The sequence below is a fragment of the Blennius ocellaris genome (assembly GCF_963422515.1).
Source record: "Blennius ocellaris genome assembly, chromosome: 7".
NCBI lineage: Eukaryota > Metazoa > Chordata > Actinopteri > Blenniiformes > Blenniidae > Blennius > Blennius ocellaris.
The window spans coordinates 17,073,731-17,090,197 of record NC_137656.1 but is presented as its reverse complement, the minus strand read 5'-3'; the positions used below and the strand labels follow the sequence as shown (position 1 = coordinate 17,090,197).

The window sequence follows — 16,467 nt, the reverse complement described above, 5'->3', positions numbered from 1 at the left end:
GACTATCCTGCCAACGCTCAAATCTGAAAATGTAAGGAGTATGAATCAATGTTGTGTTTCCCCCGCTCACCTGTTCTATCTTAAATTAGTCTCTTGCAACTAAATGTACAACCAAATGTTGAATTATTTCATACTTGAACATATGTGAGATCATTTCTCTTTGCATATAAGTTCACCTCACAGGATCTTCCAGGGATGCTGAGTTCAGGGTTAATCATTGTATATCGACTCAGAGTCATACTCATGGGTTTCTCCTGGCTTCTGTCCGCAGTATTCTCCGAACATGACGATGAGCGTGTGAAGGCTCTTGGGAGCGGCTTCAGTCATTCACTCATGAACCAGGTGTGGATCGGTGAAAAGCGGAGAGACAGAATGTGATGTCATCTTGGCCAGTGACTCTTCTTCCACCGCCCACCCACTCGGGACAATTGCCCCAGGCGCCAACCTTCTACAATCCCCCCCTCCCCGTCACACCACCACCACCCCTCCCCACCACTCGCCCATATTTTCTGTCCATGTCGGCTCGCTCTCGTTTCTCCTGCCGGTCCAGGTGGTGACTCTACTCCGTTCGTCAGTTCTTCCTCTGAGACTGTACGAAAGGATTGAGATGAACTCGTTGTATATTTACATATGGTGTGTATGAGAAGGTGCACACACATCTGTCTAAGTTCAATACCCCAAAAACATGCCAGTATCCTACAGATGAAATATCCACTATTAAAAAAAAACAAAAACATACAGCCACTTTTAGATTGATACATTTTAATGGTTTTTACAAAATTTGTCGATTCTTGACAAACCAGCTCATTTATTGACGGGAGAAATGGAAAAGCATCGCAGTCATAGCTATGAAGGTTTTGTTGCGGCTTGTGCAGGTGTTTATGATATTCTGAACATTTTTGGTTGTCACAATCTTTTTAACCTCATGTTTTCTCTTTTAAGCTACGGGTAGATTGGATCATTTCCAGCCACAAATATGACAAAATCAAGAGATTTGTTAATGGTGCACCTCATGAGGTGCAGCTCAAAGTCAGCTTTCCGGAAAGGATTGTATTCACCTACATTTTAAAACTGCTGCGAAGGGTTACAGTGAAAAAAATTAACAGTTGTGTTCGTGCAGGTAAAATCAAAAAGTTACCAGCTGGGAAATTGAGAGTGATTTCATAACAACAAACATCCAACTAGTGTTGTAAAAGTATGTGAAACGTCTCAACCATCAACTTCATAAACAAACACATGGACGAAATTATGTTATTGAAGTTGTGTTGGATTATATTTTTGTTTATTGTAGAATGGATGTAACCCCATATGACAGGTAGTGTGGGACAAAACAGTCTTGAATTTTGTGACGTGTCATTCTCTTATGTACTACAAGATGGTCTATTGGGTCGTGCAAGGAAGCAGCATAAGGAATAGGTGGCTGAATACAGTGGCTGAAGCGCTTGTTTTTACACTGAGCTGTAGTTTGCACTTCAAAAGTGCTCTACGTTTACCCACTGGACCCGTTCTGGACCGCTGCAACTACCAAGCAAAAAGAAGAACCAAATAACTCTGAAGCCAGGTGAAGGATTATGAGTTTTAAAGTGAATCAGTGACAACAGAAATGGTTTCAATTTTATAAAGTGACCCTGTTAAGCCAGTAGTATTCAAAGTTTATTTTGTTGATGGCAAACAATGATGTCCAGCTCCTCTCACTTTTTCAAGTAAGGTTGGATTCCTACAGGGGACATCACGAGGGAATGGCCCGCAGTTTGTCAAAGATGCACAAATGCTGCCATGAACGCACCATTTATTCAGGGCTCACAGGCAACGATGTAGCTTTTGCAAAACAGGGGATCGAGTGACAATAATAAGCCTTAAAAAAAAAAAAAAAAAAACGGAAATGCTGTAATCACATTTGTAAAGCAATACTGAGACAGAGTTTGTCTCTTCAGCTAAAATTTAAGAAATGCTACAAGTCACACCAGACCAAGTGAGGCAATGAATGGCAAACATTTTAGGTTCAACTGAATCACTTTTTTGAGAGTCATAAATTCACTTTTCCATTGACACGATGAAAAATATTGTTTCCTGAATAAAAAGAAATCTTATTGGCTCATTTCACATTACCGGATGTTTTGGACTATAAGTTGCATCTGACTTTATGCATCTATCAAAAAGTGTGCCATGAAGAGGAAAAACAACCAAGCAAACTTTCTTTTTGTAGTTGTCTTTCCATTTGTATTTCAGTAAAATTTCACAGTCGTTTTTTTTTTTTTGTGTGTGTGACAATTTACTTCCCATGTAAGTCAAACATGGCAATAATAGAGGATTTTTGGTGGTACTAAATCATACATACTTAGCCATACAGTGACATCTCGTGGCTTCAGATGGTATGTACCAATATATCTTGTTGCTTTTCAATATATGTCACATGTCCAACCAAATAACCAAAAGAAGTGTTACTTATAGCTCATGAAATACGGTATATGTCAGCATTCACTCTTATTATTATTGATCAGATAATTAAGCAGAAATAGAAGTGGAACAAATTAAAAAAAAAAAATGTTGACAACCATTGTTAGAGTAAAAATCAGACATTTGGCCAGTTTTTACAGATTAATTGATGCTTTAATCTTCATTCACCTGTAATTTATTCTGCTATTCACCATATAAGACTTCCCTGTATGAGTGGTGTGTCACAACTGCTATTTAAGTGCTGGTGGAAATCAAGAGACTTAGAGTCAACAAAACAATAGTTTGTTGTTTTCTTTTATTTTATCTTTAACTCAATGGGAAATGAACTGTAATGCATTCATAACTTTCAGCTCTTATAATCTCATTGGTTTTTGTCCCGGAGCTACTATTGGGTTGAATGATCAAACAAGCTGTTAAAATAAACAGATTGCTGCGACGGATCCACAAGCTGATAAAGTCACTCGTACTTAACTGTCATCCGACTAAACTGTGATTTTAGTATGACATGAAAGGTTGGTTGGTACAGAAAGCTAAGATAAGCTTGTTTTTAATCAACGTTTGACTCCTCTTTCACTGCCCAAGATGAATGATCATCATGTACAAAGGGTCTATATTCCTGTGAACATTCCCCTTCCCCTTTCCTTACTGCAAAGTGTACAGCTCACAATATGTAGCTCCTCTGTCTTGTATGTGTATTTGATATTATTATTAATATTATTATTATTTAAAGATAAACCCGGAGAGAACTGTTGCAAAAGGGAAGAATGGACAGATGATACATCTTCACCACTGAAAAGAGGTCGTTTTATTTTGTTTCCGTGTTAGATCGAAGCCATAAGTGGGAGTACAAAGAGGACACATTTGTAAATCGGATCACGTTTTCTGTTTTGTGGCAGTACGTGGGACTCCATTTGTGACGTGTTCATTTTCTCTTTTTTAATCTTGTATTATGTTTTTGTAAATACACAGAGAAGTTTCATGGGTTTTGAATATGCTGGTATAAAGCTTCTCTTCCCTTATCCTTGACTCGTCTGCTCCTTTCATTCACCAGAACGTTGGAGACCGTCTGCATACGACATTCCAGCATCGCATGCCAGGTTTCTAGATTGTGCAATGAGGTACATTTCGTTCCTCGTTGTAAACAGCAATATAGATGAGAGGTCAAACTGAAAACATGTTGTCCTGACAGACTTCACATATTGATCCGAATCCCTGGATCACTGACACCACGATGGCTGCCAAACACAGAAGTGCAAAAGTTCATGATGTTGGGATTTATACTGTCACTAGCACAGACTGAGTTTAGAAGCTCAATCCTTATTACTGCCGAAGTGCCCTGTGGCATTTCGGAACCGTGAAGCATTTAGATGTAACTTGTGCAAACTGACAATCCTGCAGAAGAGAACCTGATAACAACCTGGACCAGATATGTTTTTCTTTGCTTGTGTACTATGCTACCTCCATACCTCCTATTTCTACCAGCACAGTATGTACTTTATGCATGAGATTACATCTGACTATGTGACCTTTCTGCATAGCGGAAGCATATTTGTCTTTCTTCAAACACACAGTACAGAGAAAGAGGGGGAATGAATTTGCCTCATAAGAAATAGTTCATCCTTCACTGCGCGACTCAGGACTGCCCCCACCCTGCAGGTAACACAAGACTGGATGAGGTCCTGAACAGCTTCTACTGTAGGTTTTCACACCCATCACCCAGCCTATCAGCTCCACGTCCACACCCTCACTGTGCCCAACCTGCTCCTCCCTCCCCTCAGACCCCCCCACCTGCACTGACGATAGGTGTGAATGAAGTGTGCCGGATATTCAAAAAAACAAAAGACCAGTAAGGCTCCAGGACCAGAAGGTGTGTCCCCTTCTTGCCTGAGAGTCTGTACCGAGCAGCTGGCCCCCATCTTCATGCAGTATCACTGGAGCTGTGCCAAGTACCATCATCCTTCATAGCTCCCCCATCATCCCAATCCAAAAGAAACCGGCCATCACAGGACTCAATGACTACAGACCCGTCGCCTGACGTCTGTGGTCATGAAGTCCTTTGAGAGTCTGTTCTGTGCTCCTCCATCAGTGTCTGGTTTGGATCTGCAACCAAACTGGATAGACTCAGACTACAGCGGACAATCAGGACTGCATAGAAGGTCATCGGTGTTGACCTCCCCCCCCCCCCCCCCCCCCCCCCCCATCCAGGACTTATACTGGTCCAGGGTCAGGAAACGGACAGGTGGCATCACTGCAGACCCCTCACCCCTCACCTCACCCCACCCCGGACACAAACTCTTTAAACTCCTCCCCTACAGATCACTGTACACCAAAACAACACGTGACAAGAACAGCTTCTTCCTCCAGGCTGTCACTCTGTTGAACACTACTTTGTCACAGAATGTCAGACCTGCTGCTGCTTAATAACATAGAACAACTGTCACTGTCACTGTGGCTGTACCTATATGCATATTATTTATTTTTAACAACCATCTACGCCATCCTATATTGTAAATACTCACTACTTCATGTCACTCTTCATTATTTGCACTACTTAACCACTATCTTGTTTAGCTCCCGTATATATTTGTCTTTAATGACTCTTTCTATTTTTTGTTTATTGTTATTATTTAATGTTTACACTTATACTGAGAGCGCACAGTTTCTTCTTACCGAAGTCAAATTCCTCATATGTTAAACATAGTGTATCTGGCCAATAAAACTGATTCTGATTCTGATTCTAAGGACTCAGTATGAGGAGAGGTGAACAAGTCCAACACAACCACAATGAAATGCGTAACTACACTATTGCATAACCCTGATTGGGCCCCTCCACCCCTTCGCATCCCTCCCCCACTCCTCCTCTGTTATATGTAACATGTACTAGTGGTCATACCAGCCTCTCCGCAGGAAGGAGTGCAGTTGTTTTGTGTCGCTGTCCCGTTCAGCCATTTCACTTCTCATCATGTCTTCCCACTTATGTTTAGTTGTGCTGGCTCTCTTCACACTGACCGCTGCGTCCGACCCCGACTGTGAAGAACTGACTAAAACTCTGGAGGATCGAACCAAGGTACGTTATTCTAACTCTTATATACAGGTTTTACATACAGTAACTGAGCTACATGGCCTCTGACAAAGGATATTATTTGACTTGTTGATATTTTTGTGCAAGCATCCACTCCCACAGCTGAGCAATAAGAGCCCCTATTGTGTCATTCCGAGAAGAAGAGGTTGACTATAATTTTTTTAATTAAAAAATACAAATAAAAAATGCAATTTTAGGGTGATAATTGTATTATAAACATTATAGTATTGCTGTCAGATATATTCTCATTTGAAAGTGTTGTGTAATGCCTCTGATCAGATGTAATTTTGACCTGCACAACAATGTGGAAATAAGTTAAATCAAGAAACCCAGGATGCACAAGAGAGTTTGCAACCATGAATCAATAAAGTTATTCATGAAGTTATCAAGGTTTAAACTGATTTTATGTTGTATCATTGTTGGGTATGTGCATCAGTCCAAAGTGTTTCTCATGTTGCTCGTATTGTTTGTGCAGGTCCTTGGGAAATGGATTTTCTATGCTGGAACCTCCGACTGTGAAGACAAACTGCCACAAATGAAATTTATCGAAAGCTCCTGGATGGAATTATCGGCCATACCCGATGGTGACATGTCTCTTTGCTATGGAGACAAAATGTAAGTTGCTGTTTAAACAGAAGAAGTGTATCTAGAGCATAAACAAACCAATATTTACACACACACTATGTTTTTTATTTTTCTTACCAGTGATGGAAAATGTTACAATGGAAAAGTGAATACCACCTTCGATGGAAATGTTACCAAAGCGACATGTGAGTGAATCAAACACATGTTGCTGTGTGTACTGTTCCCATTTGCAAGTAACGCCTTGAATGCATCGCAGCCTGGTAACACTCGGGTTTTCTTTGCCATAGTTTATTTTAACTCCACAAGTCACGAGCACTCCGGGAAGCATTTGGTGACGTGTCCTGAGTGTGTCCTCTGGTTGGACACCAACTCGGCAGAAAGCCCAGGGTGCAGAAGCATCTACTTGTTCAGTGAGTTCGTACACTTACACAAACCTTTCGGATTCATTTAGAAAAGAGTTTAATGAGAACAACAAGGACAGTCTTAGCAGTTAGTGACTTCGCTGAAACGTATCTTTCTGTAATCTCTTTGCCTTCCAGCTAAAACCGGACTCCTGGATGAGGCTGATCAAGTCATTTTCAAGAAACAGCTGGAGTGTCTCAACTTCAAACTAGATTTACACCATGGAGGCAATAAAGGTACAATTATTTTCACATTCTCTACACATTCACTCTTGGACACCTTATAGTCGTGAATATGGCCAATGTAAATTAATTTCACCTTCTTTTCAGATTTGTGTCCCTATGAGAAGGTGGAATCCCTCATTGTGGAGAAGGAAGAGCAGTAGAGAAACACACAGATGTGTGCTGTGACCTGAAGTTTATTCATGAGACACATTTCCATTCATATGTCCTCTCTTGACTCTCAGTCCTGCTTGTGTGCGTTACAGATGTCTCACGTAATAAAACAGGAGAGCACTTTTCCTCATCTTATTTTTAGTTAAATTGTGTTTGTTGTTATTTTCTAGAAATACAATGTCCTCAACATGTTGTATGCTTCTTGTTGTGACAAAGACATTGGAATTGATGTATTTCATCTTTCATGTTATTAATAAATTGTACATGTGAAATTAAAAAAAACAAACTCTGTTTCCATGTCTGTTTTAGATAAATTCAACCCCATTGTGCCGCCTGGTTCTTGGTATTCAGAGCTGACATTGCCTTCTAACTTATAGCAATGTCCATAAAACACTGGAAAGGAAACACACACACACGCGCACACACACACACGCACGCACGCACGCACGCGCGCGCACGCACGCACGCACACACGCACACACGCACACACACACACACACACACACACACACACACACACACACACACACATTGAAATAACCAGTGAGAGCCGCTGCCCCGTTTATTCAGGAGCGATTCCGCTCGGCCTCAACAGCTTTGTCATGTTGGACTTAGATAGAGTGCAGCAGTTGAAATGGCTGAGAAAGGAGTGTTGAAATGATCTGGAAGTGGACTATGAAGGTCATTTACCTCTTTTCTATTTACAAATGGAAGTTCTGTGGCTTAATGATTGCCAAGAAAGACAGAAAGAAAGAAAGAAAGAAAGAAAGAAAGAAAGAAAGAAAGAAAGAAAGAAAGAAAGAAAGAAAGAAAGAAAGGAAGAAAGGAAGAAAGAAAGAAAACAAAGAAAGACAGAGAAAAAGAGAGAAAGGTTCTATAACACCAAATATTTTTTTAAAAATCATCATCGACAAACTGAAGCACACTATGTGAGTGATGAAGGAGAAGCAAATGGTAACTACAGAGAAATTAAAGTGGTTTGGACATATTAGTAATGCCAATAGGAGATGAAGACAAAAGAGGTTTCTGTCTCCTTCCACCTTTTCTTCCATCTTTGTGTGCATGTGTGTGAGAGAGTGACTGTGCCAGGGTGTTTACATATTGAAAGAGGCAGGGGTCCTGCTATTCATACTCTGCCAGATGGCCATCATGTAACAAGATAAATAGAAGGCTCCTGCAGGCTGGGTGGGAAGAGTGAAACACTTTCAAACCCGAGAAGTGTGTGTGTGTGTGTGTGTGTGTGTGTGCGTGTGTGTGTGTGCGATTTTCAGACAGTATCACAACTTTAGCGGAGCAAATCCACAACCAGTTCCCTGTAATCAAACCAAACCTTCAGGTCCTGACTCCACCCAGTCTGTCTCCTCCACATTTGTTCTTCAGTTTCCTGAAGAAGATCTAAAGAAGGAAGTAAACCAGGACCCCGTTTTGGCAGAGGTCATCAGCACACAGCAGTTGAAAGAGTGAGCCAACCAGTACACACTGAACCCTCACGTTACATAAACATCCCAGAATAACAGTTTGTTTTTCAAACACATGCTGGCATATTCATGGGATGTTCCTGTTCAAGAACAAAACGGAGGCCACATACAGAACACCATTTTTCTGGGATTTTCCTCATTTAAGTCAGAGCCAGCAGGCATCTTCAGAAAATAGTGGCCACCACAGAACAACATGCTTTTAAATTCATTATTCAGCTTCTCGTTTTACGTCAATATCCTGAAGTTACTCTTCTTTCAAAAAGGTTGAGGATCTCCGAGATATTATATTATATGATATATACAATAGGTGATTATCAGGGCCTCTCGATGGGTGGTTGGAGGACAAAAACTAAGACCTGGGCTGAGGCTGCCACCAATCAGAGCCTATATGGATGACCTCACAATACTCATCACGACCAAGGCTTGCACTGTACGGCTACTTAATAAGATCCAGGATAACATCGAGCTTGCTCGCATGAAGATCAAGCCAAGCAAGTCCAAAAGCATCTCTATTGTCAGAGGGAAGCTCTCTGACTACCACTTCCACATCTCTGAGGAAACCATTCCAACAGTCTCAGAGAAGCCTGTGAAGAGCTTGGGTTGTTGGTACGATGCCTCCCTCAAAGATAAAGAGCAGGTATAGCAGCTGAGGAAGGACATAGCCAACGGCCTGGAGAAGATCAATAACACCCTGCTACCTGGCAAGCTGAAGCTCTGGTGCATGCAGTATGGACGACTTCCACGCCTCTTGTGGCCACTGACCCTATAAGAAATCCCGCTCTCAAAGGTGGAAAAGCTGGAGAGACTGGTCAGCTCATATACAAGGCAGTGGCTTGGCCTTCCTCAGCAGCATTGGGCTCTATGGCAAGGAAATGTTACACCTCCCCATCTCCATTCTGGCAGAAGAGTACAAGTGTGCCAAAGTCAGACTGGAGGTGATGCTACAGGATTTGAGCACTCCATTTGTAGCCCAAGCTGCCCCTACCCTGGTCACCGGGAGGAAGTGGACCCCATTGGCTGCAAATGTGCAGGCAAAGGCAGCACTCAAACACAGGGATATTGTGGGACACGTACAGGAGGGGAGGAGTGGTCTTGGCCTTTGAGCAAGTACACTAGCCTGGAGCAAGGCCACCCCAGCTCAAAGACGCAAGCTGGTGGTTCAGGAGGTGTGTCGGGAGGAGGAGGCAGAAAGGTGCGCTAAAGCCGTGGCCCAAGCAAAACAAGGGCAATGGATGGCATGGGAGGGAGTGGAGAAAAGGAAGATCTCCTGGAAAGATCTGTGGGAGATCGAGGCATTCAAGGCAAGCTTTATCATCAGGGTTGCCTATGATGTCTTGCCTCCCCCCGCAAACCTCTGCCAGTGGTATGGCCAAGACCCCAGTTGCCCTCTATGTCCAAGTCCAGCGACACTGAAGCACATCTTGGTGGGGTACAAAACTAGCCTCACCCAAGGGCGTTACACCTGGCGGCACAACCAGGTGTTAAGGTGTCTTGCAGCTGTGCTGGAAAGTCGACGGACAAGCGTGAACACTCTCCCTCCCACATCATCCCGGCGACAGCTGACACCATTCATTCGGAAAGGTGAGGGTCAAGCCAGCCTTACCACCATGAGAGCAGACACTGGACAATTGGGCAGAGCATGGGACTGGAAAATGCTGGCAGACCTGGACAAGAAACTCTGCTTCCCAAGCGTGATCTCAATCACCAACTTGTGACCAGATCTTGTTCTGTGGTCAGCCTCTCTCAAGGTTGTTTATATCATTGAGCTCACGGTGCCCTGGGAGAGCGTAGTGGAGTAGGCCTATGAGCGGAAGAAACTAAGGTATGCTAAACTCGCACCAGATGCTCAACAGCAGGGCTGGAAAGCGCAGGTCCACCCGGTGGAGGTAGGCTGCAGAGGATTCATAGCCACTTTGACATCTCGGTGACTCTGGGAGATGGGAATGCGAAGGAAGACCCACTGGCAGGCAATCAAGGACCTCTCCAGGGCTGCTGAGAAGGGGAGCCAGTGGCTCTGGATGAAGAGAAAGGACACCACCTGGGCCTTCAAATGAGTATATGGCATCTCGGGAGTGAACCTGGGATACTGGGATTCACTGCTGAACCCACTGGAGATGTCGTGGGCCTATCAGCAAAACACAGAGGAAGGAGGGCACTCACTTGATAACCCAAAGGATGCTAATACTCTGTTGAACACCCCACAGTGTCATGTCGGTACCTTAGGTATAGGGGGATATTAACACCTAGTCCTATACAACAGAACTTCAAGACCTACCTCACATTAAAAGCATGGGCAAATATATAAATAAATATACTATACATACCTTAAATTATATATTATATAAATACAAACTGATAAAATTACCTATTACTACATGCATAAATTCAATCAAGTCGAAGTATCTAAAAAGGCTCATTAAGAATAATTTAATGCATGTATGCCTGAATATTACACCCATCCTTCTTCTTGACCACTTTATTCTTTTTCTGGGGCATTGGAGTCGTTGACAGCTAACTGTGGAGGCAGGTGTTTACCCCGGACAGGTCACCATTTCATCACAGAGCAAACACAGAAAAGACACATTCAGAAGTTCATCATTTAACTCCATTGCCCTCCCTCTTGCTGTGAGCTAAGAATGGCATCTGTTACACCACCATGCAGTTTTTTCCTAATATTATGACCACTGGACATAATAAACGATGCTAACTTGACAGAAATATTTGTGAAAATTTGAGAAAATTTACACTGAGGTGAGTCTTTGCAATTGGCTACAATCATCCTAACATCTTCTACACTGCTTTATCCAGTGCAGGGGTGTTAGGGTTAGGGCTAGGGTTGTGTGCTGGACTTCATCCCAGATAACCATGGGCGAGAGCAGGATGCACCCTGGGAAGGCCGCCACTCGCCAGGGCAAACACATACACACATATTCCCACCGAGGGGCAATTTAAGTTCACCAATTAACCTTACATGCATGTTCTTTTACCTGGAGAAAACCCAAACACACATTGGGAAAAGATGCAAACTCCACACAGAAAGGATTTGAACCCACGATTGTCTCGCCGTGAGAGGAAAGCCCTAACAACATTCTCTACCATGCGGCCATGGCAGAGATCATGCAACCCTATTCATGGTTTAAATACTGTTTGTACAAATCGCCAAAAATACTGCTTGAATATCTATAATTTGTTTTTTCTACTCCTCACCCTTCATGACCCATGTGACTGGACTAAAAAAAAACAAACAAAGTTTGTTTTAGATAAAGGAGTAGGTCTGTCTGTCTGTCTGTGTCTGTGTGTGTGTGTGTGTGTGTGTGTGTGTGTGTGTGTGTGTGTGTGTGTGTGTGTGTGTGTGTGTGTGTGTGTGTGTGTGTGTGTGTGTGTGTGTGTGTGTGTGTGTGTGTGTGTGTGTGTGTGTGTGTGTGTAGCCCAGCCCCCTGTCCCCAGAGCCTGTGTGGATGTGAGCAGGCTGGAAGCTGCAGTCCTGCTTGTTGTCCGGAACCATGGCCGCACAGCTGGTCGTCTCTCTTCTGGCCCTCGCCTCCCTCTGCGCCGCCTCCGAGCCGGACTGTAAAGAGCTGGTCAAGCCTCTGGTCCTGGACAGCCACAGTCCTGTGAGTACCAGCTGGGGGGCTTAGGGGATAATTAACTCTGCACTCTCTGTTTTGATCTGGGTGATTTACCGTCAGTAATTCCTGAGGAAAAAAAAAAAAAAAAACATTTAATGAGACAGTTACATAGAAACAAAAAAGATAATTTATCACCTTTTACTTTCAATACAAGAAAGTTATTTTTTTTAGTTGTCTGGGTTTGTCAAGTACTTTCAGTTTTCTATCCACTTGAAAGCATCTTTTTAGTAAACATGTAATAATTAAAAACTCAACTGAACTTAAATTCACGTTACAATCTTGACAGTGATTGTTATTCATAATAATAACAACAACAACAACAACAATAATAATAATAATAATAATAATAATAATACATTTGCAAAATGTACGTCCACTGTATTATTTTTTTTCACTGATCAACATTATAGACAAGGCATAAACAAGCATACAAGCCATCCACTGAACTGATTTGGTTTAACTAAAGCTGCAGAATGTACTAAAATATAAAAAGATTATATTCACCTTTAAAAAAAGAAAATGTATGTAACATTAATTTATTTTGTACAATAATAAGATAATCCCTGGTATATTTCTAATCACTACCAACATTGTAATGCAAAAATGTATAATATTATCATGGTTATTATCTTGTTTTTATATTATTGTTGCTGTAGTTTGCATTCTTTTGCTGCTCTTTTTAATCTACAGAAATGAGAAGAAAAAGAAAAAATAATTAAAAGTGAATAATATGACCGTATTAGATTAATGATAATCAGTCTTAGCACACTGATGTCTTTCTTCGTGTGTTATTAATTTCTTAATGAAGCATGTGAGGTCAAATCCAACAAAGATTTTTATTGTCAATGCAATACAATCATCATGCATGTGTGATAGTATTACATTAGTAATATCCATTTAATATGTGAAGGTAAGAATAGGCTTTGTGTACTTTTAGGTATATATGGATGTGTTTATGTTTCAGATTTATGGAAAATGGTTGCTGCACGTAGGAACCTGGGACCAACCCGACCTGAAGAGCGACCTGGTATCAGCGGACAGCTCCTGGGTGGATCTGTCGGCTTCCTCGGACAGTGGAGTCATCACCATGTACTGGGCCGACCGCCTGTAAGGACTCGCCCTCTCCCACCAAGCAATACTCTGTTTTATTCAGGAGTTCGTCAGAGGACTGATGCAGGTCTGTGTTCATCTTCTCTCATCACAGACATGGAGACAAATGCCTTCAGGGCATAGCCAACGTCACCGTCTCAGGAATGACCACTCACACCACTTGTACGTGTCTGCACATTTACCTCCACCTTTCTCAAACTTGTGTTTGTGTGCGAAGCTGATTTTTGCCCAATGTTTCATAGTCATCATCAATGGCCACACTTCTTACCACGATGGGAAGTACTATGAGACCTGCAGTGACTGCCTGCTGTCTGAAGACACAATCCTCCTCCCTGATGGCAAGTCGAAGGGGAGATACCTTTTCCTGTATAGTAAGTAGTTGGTTTTTTTTAATAACTGCAAAGCACTTTAAAATGCACCTTTGACTTTTTGTTTCACTACTATTCCCCATTCTTGTTTTGCCATTATTTTTGTGACCTCTCTATTAAAGCACGGACTGGCGCTCTGGAGCCATCTGAGTTGGAGACGTTCAAGAAGCAGGCAGAATGTCTTCGATTCCTCCCAGAGTACCATTTTGGAAACACAGGTCAGCATGTCTTTTCTGATCTACACTTAAACTGAGTACACACGTGTAGAACTAAATCTCCGTGTTTGATGATGTTGCAGAGCTGTGCCCCGACATAAGAGAACCCCCATCACCTGCTGCAGAGACCACGGAGAAAGAACAAACTGAGGCTGAGCCGAATGCAAAATAAAACTCAGAAATGTCATCAATCTGCTAAAAAAAACAGCCTCTACACACCCAACACAAACCAGCTTAACATGTTCTAAACAGCGTTGCCATGTGATTTGCATATAATTCTTATAACACTGCACCTTGAAATAGCCTTGTAACAATGCATCCTGTTGGTTTCATGTCATGCTGCACACATGATTAGCAATGGATTCTTTTTATTTTTAAAGATGGTGTGTGATGAATAAATGTAGTTTTTTTGCTCTTGTTTTGGGTCTGGTCATTTATTTCTCCACTTATTCAGAAAACAGAACAAATGTCTTTTTCTTCCTTTTGCTGGAGAAAGAACGTTCCCAGACATTCAGACACCGCTTACGTATACATCAAGATTATACGCTTGATCAAAACCTTTGGAGCTCCTCTAAACTCACCACTGTTTCCCGAAACATGAACAAAGACTGTTGCTGGGTTGCATCTGCGTTGGGGGGGAGTTAAGGTGCCAGGAGGAGTCCACACAGACCCACAGGGAAACAGCCTTCACTCTCCCCATGAAAAGCTGTTTCAGGTCCTTTTTCAAAGACTTCAGCAGTTGAGGACAGGTGGTGGCACTCTGCCCGAGTTGATTCAGTAGTGCTGGTGTGAGCAACAGAGGACTGTTGAGCTCGGCCTTTCAGGGCCGAGCAAAAGAAATCTGCATGTTACCTCCGCCAAGGCATCCAAGTGTGCAGGAGCCCTCCTCCTCCTCCTCCTGCCCCGCAGCAGCACTTGCGCAACAGCTTTTCCCAGGAGGCAAAAATGAATCAGCATTAGATGTTTTCTGTCGCGGGTTCAGCGACATCCTCTGTCCCACCATGGATCTGCCTGTTTTTGTGTTTTTCTTGACCCTCGCTTCTTTCAGTGCCGCGTCTGCGCCCGACTGCCAAGACCTGGTCAAACCTTTTATGCCCGAGGATCCTAAACAGGTGAGTCGTGTCAAAGACGCTCTCTCCGGCATCATTTACACCCTCGTTGATTCAATTCATATCTCTTTCAGGTGTTTGGAAAATGGGTGTATGTGTTGGGGGCTGGTGATCCGAAGCAGTACCACGACGCACTGGAGTCCTTGAAGAGCTCCTGGATAGACTTGTGTCCCACGTCCGACAGCCTCACTCTGACGCTGCGATGGGGAGACTACTGCTTGTGAGTTTGTGAGATGATTCGAATTTCTGTATTTTAAGCAGATTCATTCAGGTTTTAAAGCAAACTCGCAGCTTTTGACACTCATGACAATATATCCTGCCTATATTTCCCAGTGAGCGGTGCATCTTCGGGGAGGTCAACGCAACAATCTCAGGACTCGCCACCACGTTTCGCAGTAAGTCAGCAGAGGTCTCTCCTATGAACTTTGAGCCGTAGTAACCTCCAAAGCAACAGATGTGTGCATAAAGACTTCTTCCCTTCCACGGTTGAAGAGAATCTGTCGGACCACAAAGGACATATCCTGCAGACGTGCTCCGACTGCCTGCTGTGGACGGACACTTTTCGAAACGGGGACGTCACCGGTCGATACATGCTGCTGTTCAGTAAGTGGCGTTATTTTCTAACACGATCACTTCAGGGACAAAAGCTCATTTTTAATTCTCTCCTTGGTTTCAGCAAGGACCGGAAAAATAGATGCTAAAGACATTGAAATTTTCAAAAAGCAAGCAGTGTGCCTGAACTTCTCCGAGGATTTCCACAGCTACGACGGCAAAACAGGTCAGTGGCAGGAAGGAAATGTATTCCAATTCACACATAATAAACAGGCGAGTCTCAAATACGCTATTCACTTAAATTCAAACCGTGAAACTCCCTTCTACCATAGCTTTACGACATGTAACCTGAAATAGCATTGAAGTATTTCAAATATTTCTATCTGGAATCTATAAATACATTTTGAAGGATATTTGAAGGTTTTTAGTTTATATGTTGTGCGTACAAATAATGGACCAATCAAGTCACTTTTCAGTAATACTTTATTTCTTTGAGAAATCATGTTGATACTGTGATTGTAGCTTTTCACCAATTGCCACAAGGTGGAGATGTTGTATTACACTACTACACACTACTATGAACGATTTAAATCATTTAATGAATCTAATCGCTACAAGGCATGCTCATTACATCGAGTCTCAATTCTCCTCTGTGTTTCTTTCACTGTGTTTCACCTTGTTTCAGAGTTGTGTCGTGACGAAAAAGAGACTTCAGAGTGAGCGCCAGAACAAAGACATGACAAGAAACACCAACAAATTGTATTGTTGCAGTTTGATTTGACTGTATGGTCTGTATTTTACACATATAGAATTATGGCTTTTTAAATGCCAGACTAAAATGATTCAACCCACTTTGAATATTTCCCGATCAAACCTGTAACAAATAATGACAAACTGCTTTGAAAATCATGTGCTTGGAATAATAATGAGAATAAATCTGTACTGTTGATAAAGCATGATCTGTATGATCTATTAAAACAAACATAAAAATAGAAACCTGTATGATTGAAAAAGTAAATCAATGCTGAATATAAATGACAGTCACGAAGATAAACGTGTGTCCTGATCACAAAATATCAATGGCT

General features: G+C 42.3%; 4 protein-coding genes across 5 annotated transcripts in view; all 4 read left to right on the top strand.

Moving 5' to 3' along the window:
- LOC308132089 (single-stranded DNA-binding protein 2) overlaps positions 1 to 3,476 on the top strand; it is a 55,907-nt gene extending 52,431 nt beyond the window's left edge. For both annotated transcript variants that reach the window (XM_080499044.1, XM_080499043.1), the window contains one exon: positions 272 to 3,476. In XM_080499044.1, the coding sequence (XP_080355170.1) occupies positions 272 to 301 (30 nt within the window). In that variant the 3' untranslated portion in view covers positions 302 to 3,476. The remainder of the gene's footprint in view (positions 1 to 271) is intronic.
- Positions 3,477 to 5,354: 1,878 nt separating this feature from the next.
- LOC308132607 (uncharacterized protein) lies at positions 5,355 to 7,198 on the top strand. Its single transcript, XM_080499760.1, has 6 exons — positions 5,355 to 5,524; positions 6,015 to 6,154; positions 6,245 to 6,309; positions 6,412 to 6,534; positions 6,664 to 6,762; positions 6,856 to 7,198. The coding sequence occupies exons 1-6, from the start codon at positions 5,420 to 5,422 to the stop codon at positions 6,909 to 6,911; spliced, it is 588 nt and encodes a 195-aa protein (XP_080355886.1). The 5' UTR covers positions 5,355 to 5,419; the 3' UTR covers positions 6,912 to 7,198.
- Positions 7,199 to 11,892: 4,694 nt separating this feature from the next.
- On the top strand, positions 11,893 to 14,138 carry LOC308132926 (saxitoxin and tetrodotoxin-binding protein 1-like). The gene is made up of 6 exons (XM_080500135.1): positions 11,893 to 12,013; positions 12,993 to 13,135; positions 13,233 to 13,300; positions 13,381 to 13,509; positions 13,629 to 13,724; positions 13,805 to 14,138. The coding sequence occupies exons 1-6, from the start codon at positions 11,903 to 11,905 to the stop codon at positions 13,891 to 13,893; spliced, it is 636 nt and encodes a 211-aa protein (XP_080356261.1). The 5' UTR covers positions 11,893 to 11,902; the 3' UTR covers positions 13,894 to 14,138.
- A 571-nt stretch (positions 14,139 to 14,709) lies between these two features.
- On the top strand, positions 14,710 to 16,181 carry LOC308131924 (uncharacterized protein). The gene is made up of 6 exons (XM_080498826.1): positions 14,710 to 14,833; positions 14,905 to 15,050; positions 15,164 to 15,225; positions 15,323 to 15,433; positions 15,507 to 15,608; positions 16,068 to 16,181. Exons 1-6 carry the CDS (start codon positions 14,723 to 14,725, stop codon positions 16,100 to 16,102), a joined length of 567 nt encoding a protein of 188 aa, XP_080354952.1. The 5' UTR covers positions 14,710 to 14,722; the 3' UTR covers positions 16,103 to 16,181.
- Positions 16,182 to 16,467: the final 286 nt, after the last annotated feature.

Excerpts from the sequence above, each read along its gene's own strand:
- LOC308132607 (XM_080499760.1), top strand. The coding sequence starts at position 5,420 with ATGTCTTCCCACTTATGTTTAGTTGTGCTGGCTCTCTTCACACTGACC. Across the intron at positions 6,155-6,244 it reads CTTTGCTATGGAGACAAAAT|TGATGGAAAATGTTACAATG; the intron begins GTAAGTTGCTGT and ends TTTTCTTACCAG. Across the intron at positions 6,310-6,411 it reads AAATGTTACCAAAGCGACAT|TTTATTTTAACTCCACAAGT; the intron begins GTGAGTGAATCA and ends TCTTTGCCATAG.
- LOC308132926 (XM_080500135.1), top strand. The coding sequence starts at position 11,903 with ATGGCCGCACAGCTGGTCGTCTCTCTTCTGGCCCTCGCCTCCCTCTGC. Across the intron at positions 13,510-13,628 it reads GAGATACCTTTTCCTGTATA|CACGGACTGGCGCTCTGGAG; the intron begins GTAAGTAGTTGG and ends TCTCTATTAAAG. Across the intron at positions 13,725-13,804 it reads GTACCATTTTGGAAACACAG|AGCTGTGCCCCGACATAAGA; the intron begins GTCAGCATGTCT and ends ATGATGTTGCAG.
- LOC308131924 (XM_080498826.1), top strand. The coding sequence starts at position 14,723 with ATGGATCTGCCTGTTTTTGTGTTTTTCTTGACCCTCGCTTCTTTCAGT. Across the intron at positions 15,226-15,322 it reads ACTCGCCACCACGTTTCGCA|AGAATCTGTCGGACCACAAA; the intron begins GTAAGTCAGCAG and ends CCACGGTTGAAG. Across the intron at positions 15,609-16,067 it reads CAGCTACGACGGCAAAACAG|AGTTGTGTCGTGACGAAAAA; the intron begins GTCAGTGGCAGG and ends ACCTTGTTTCAG.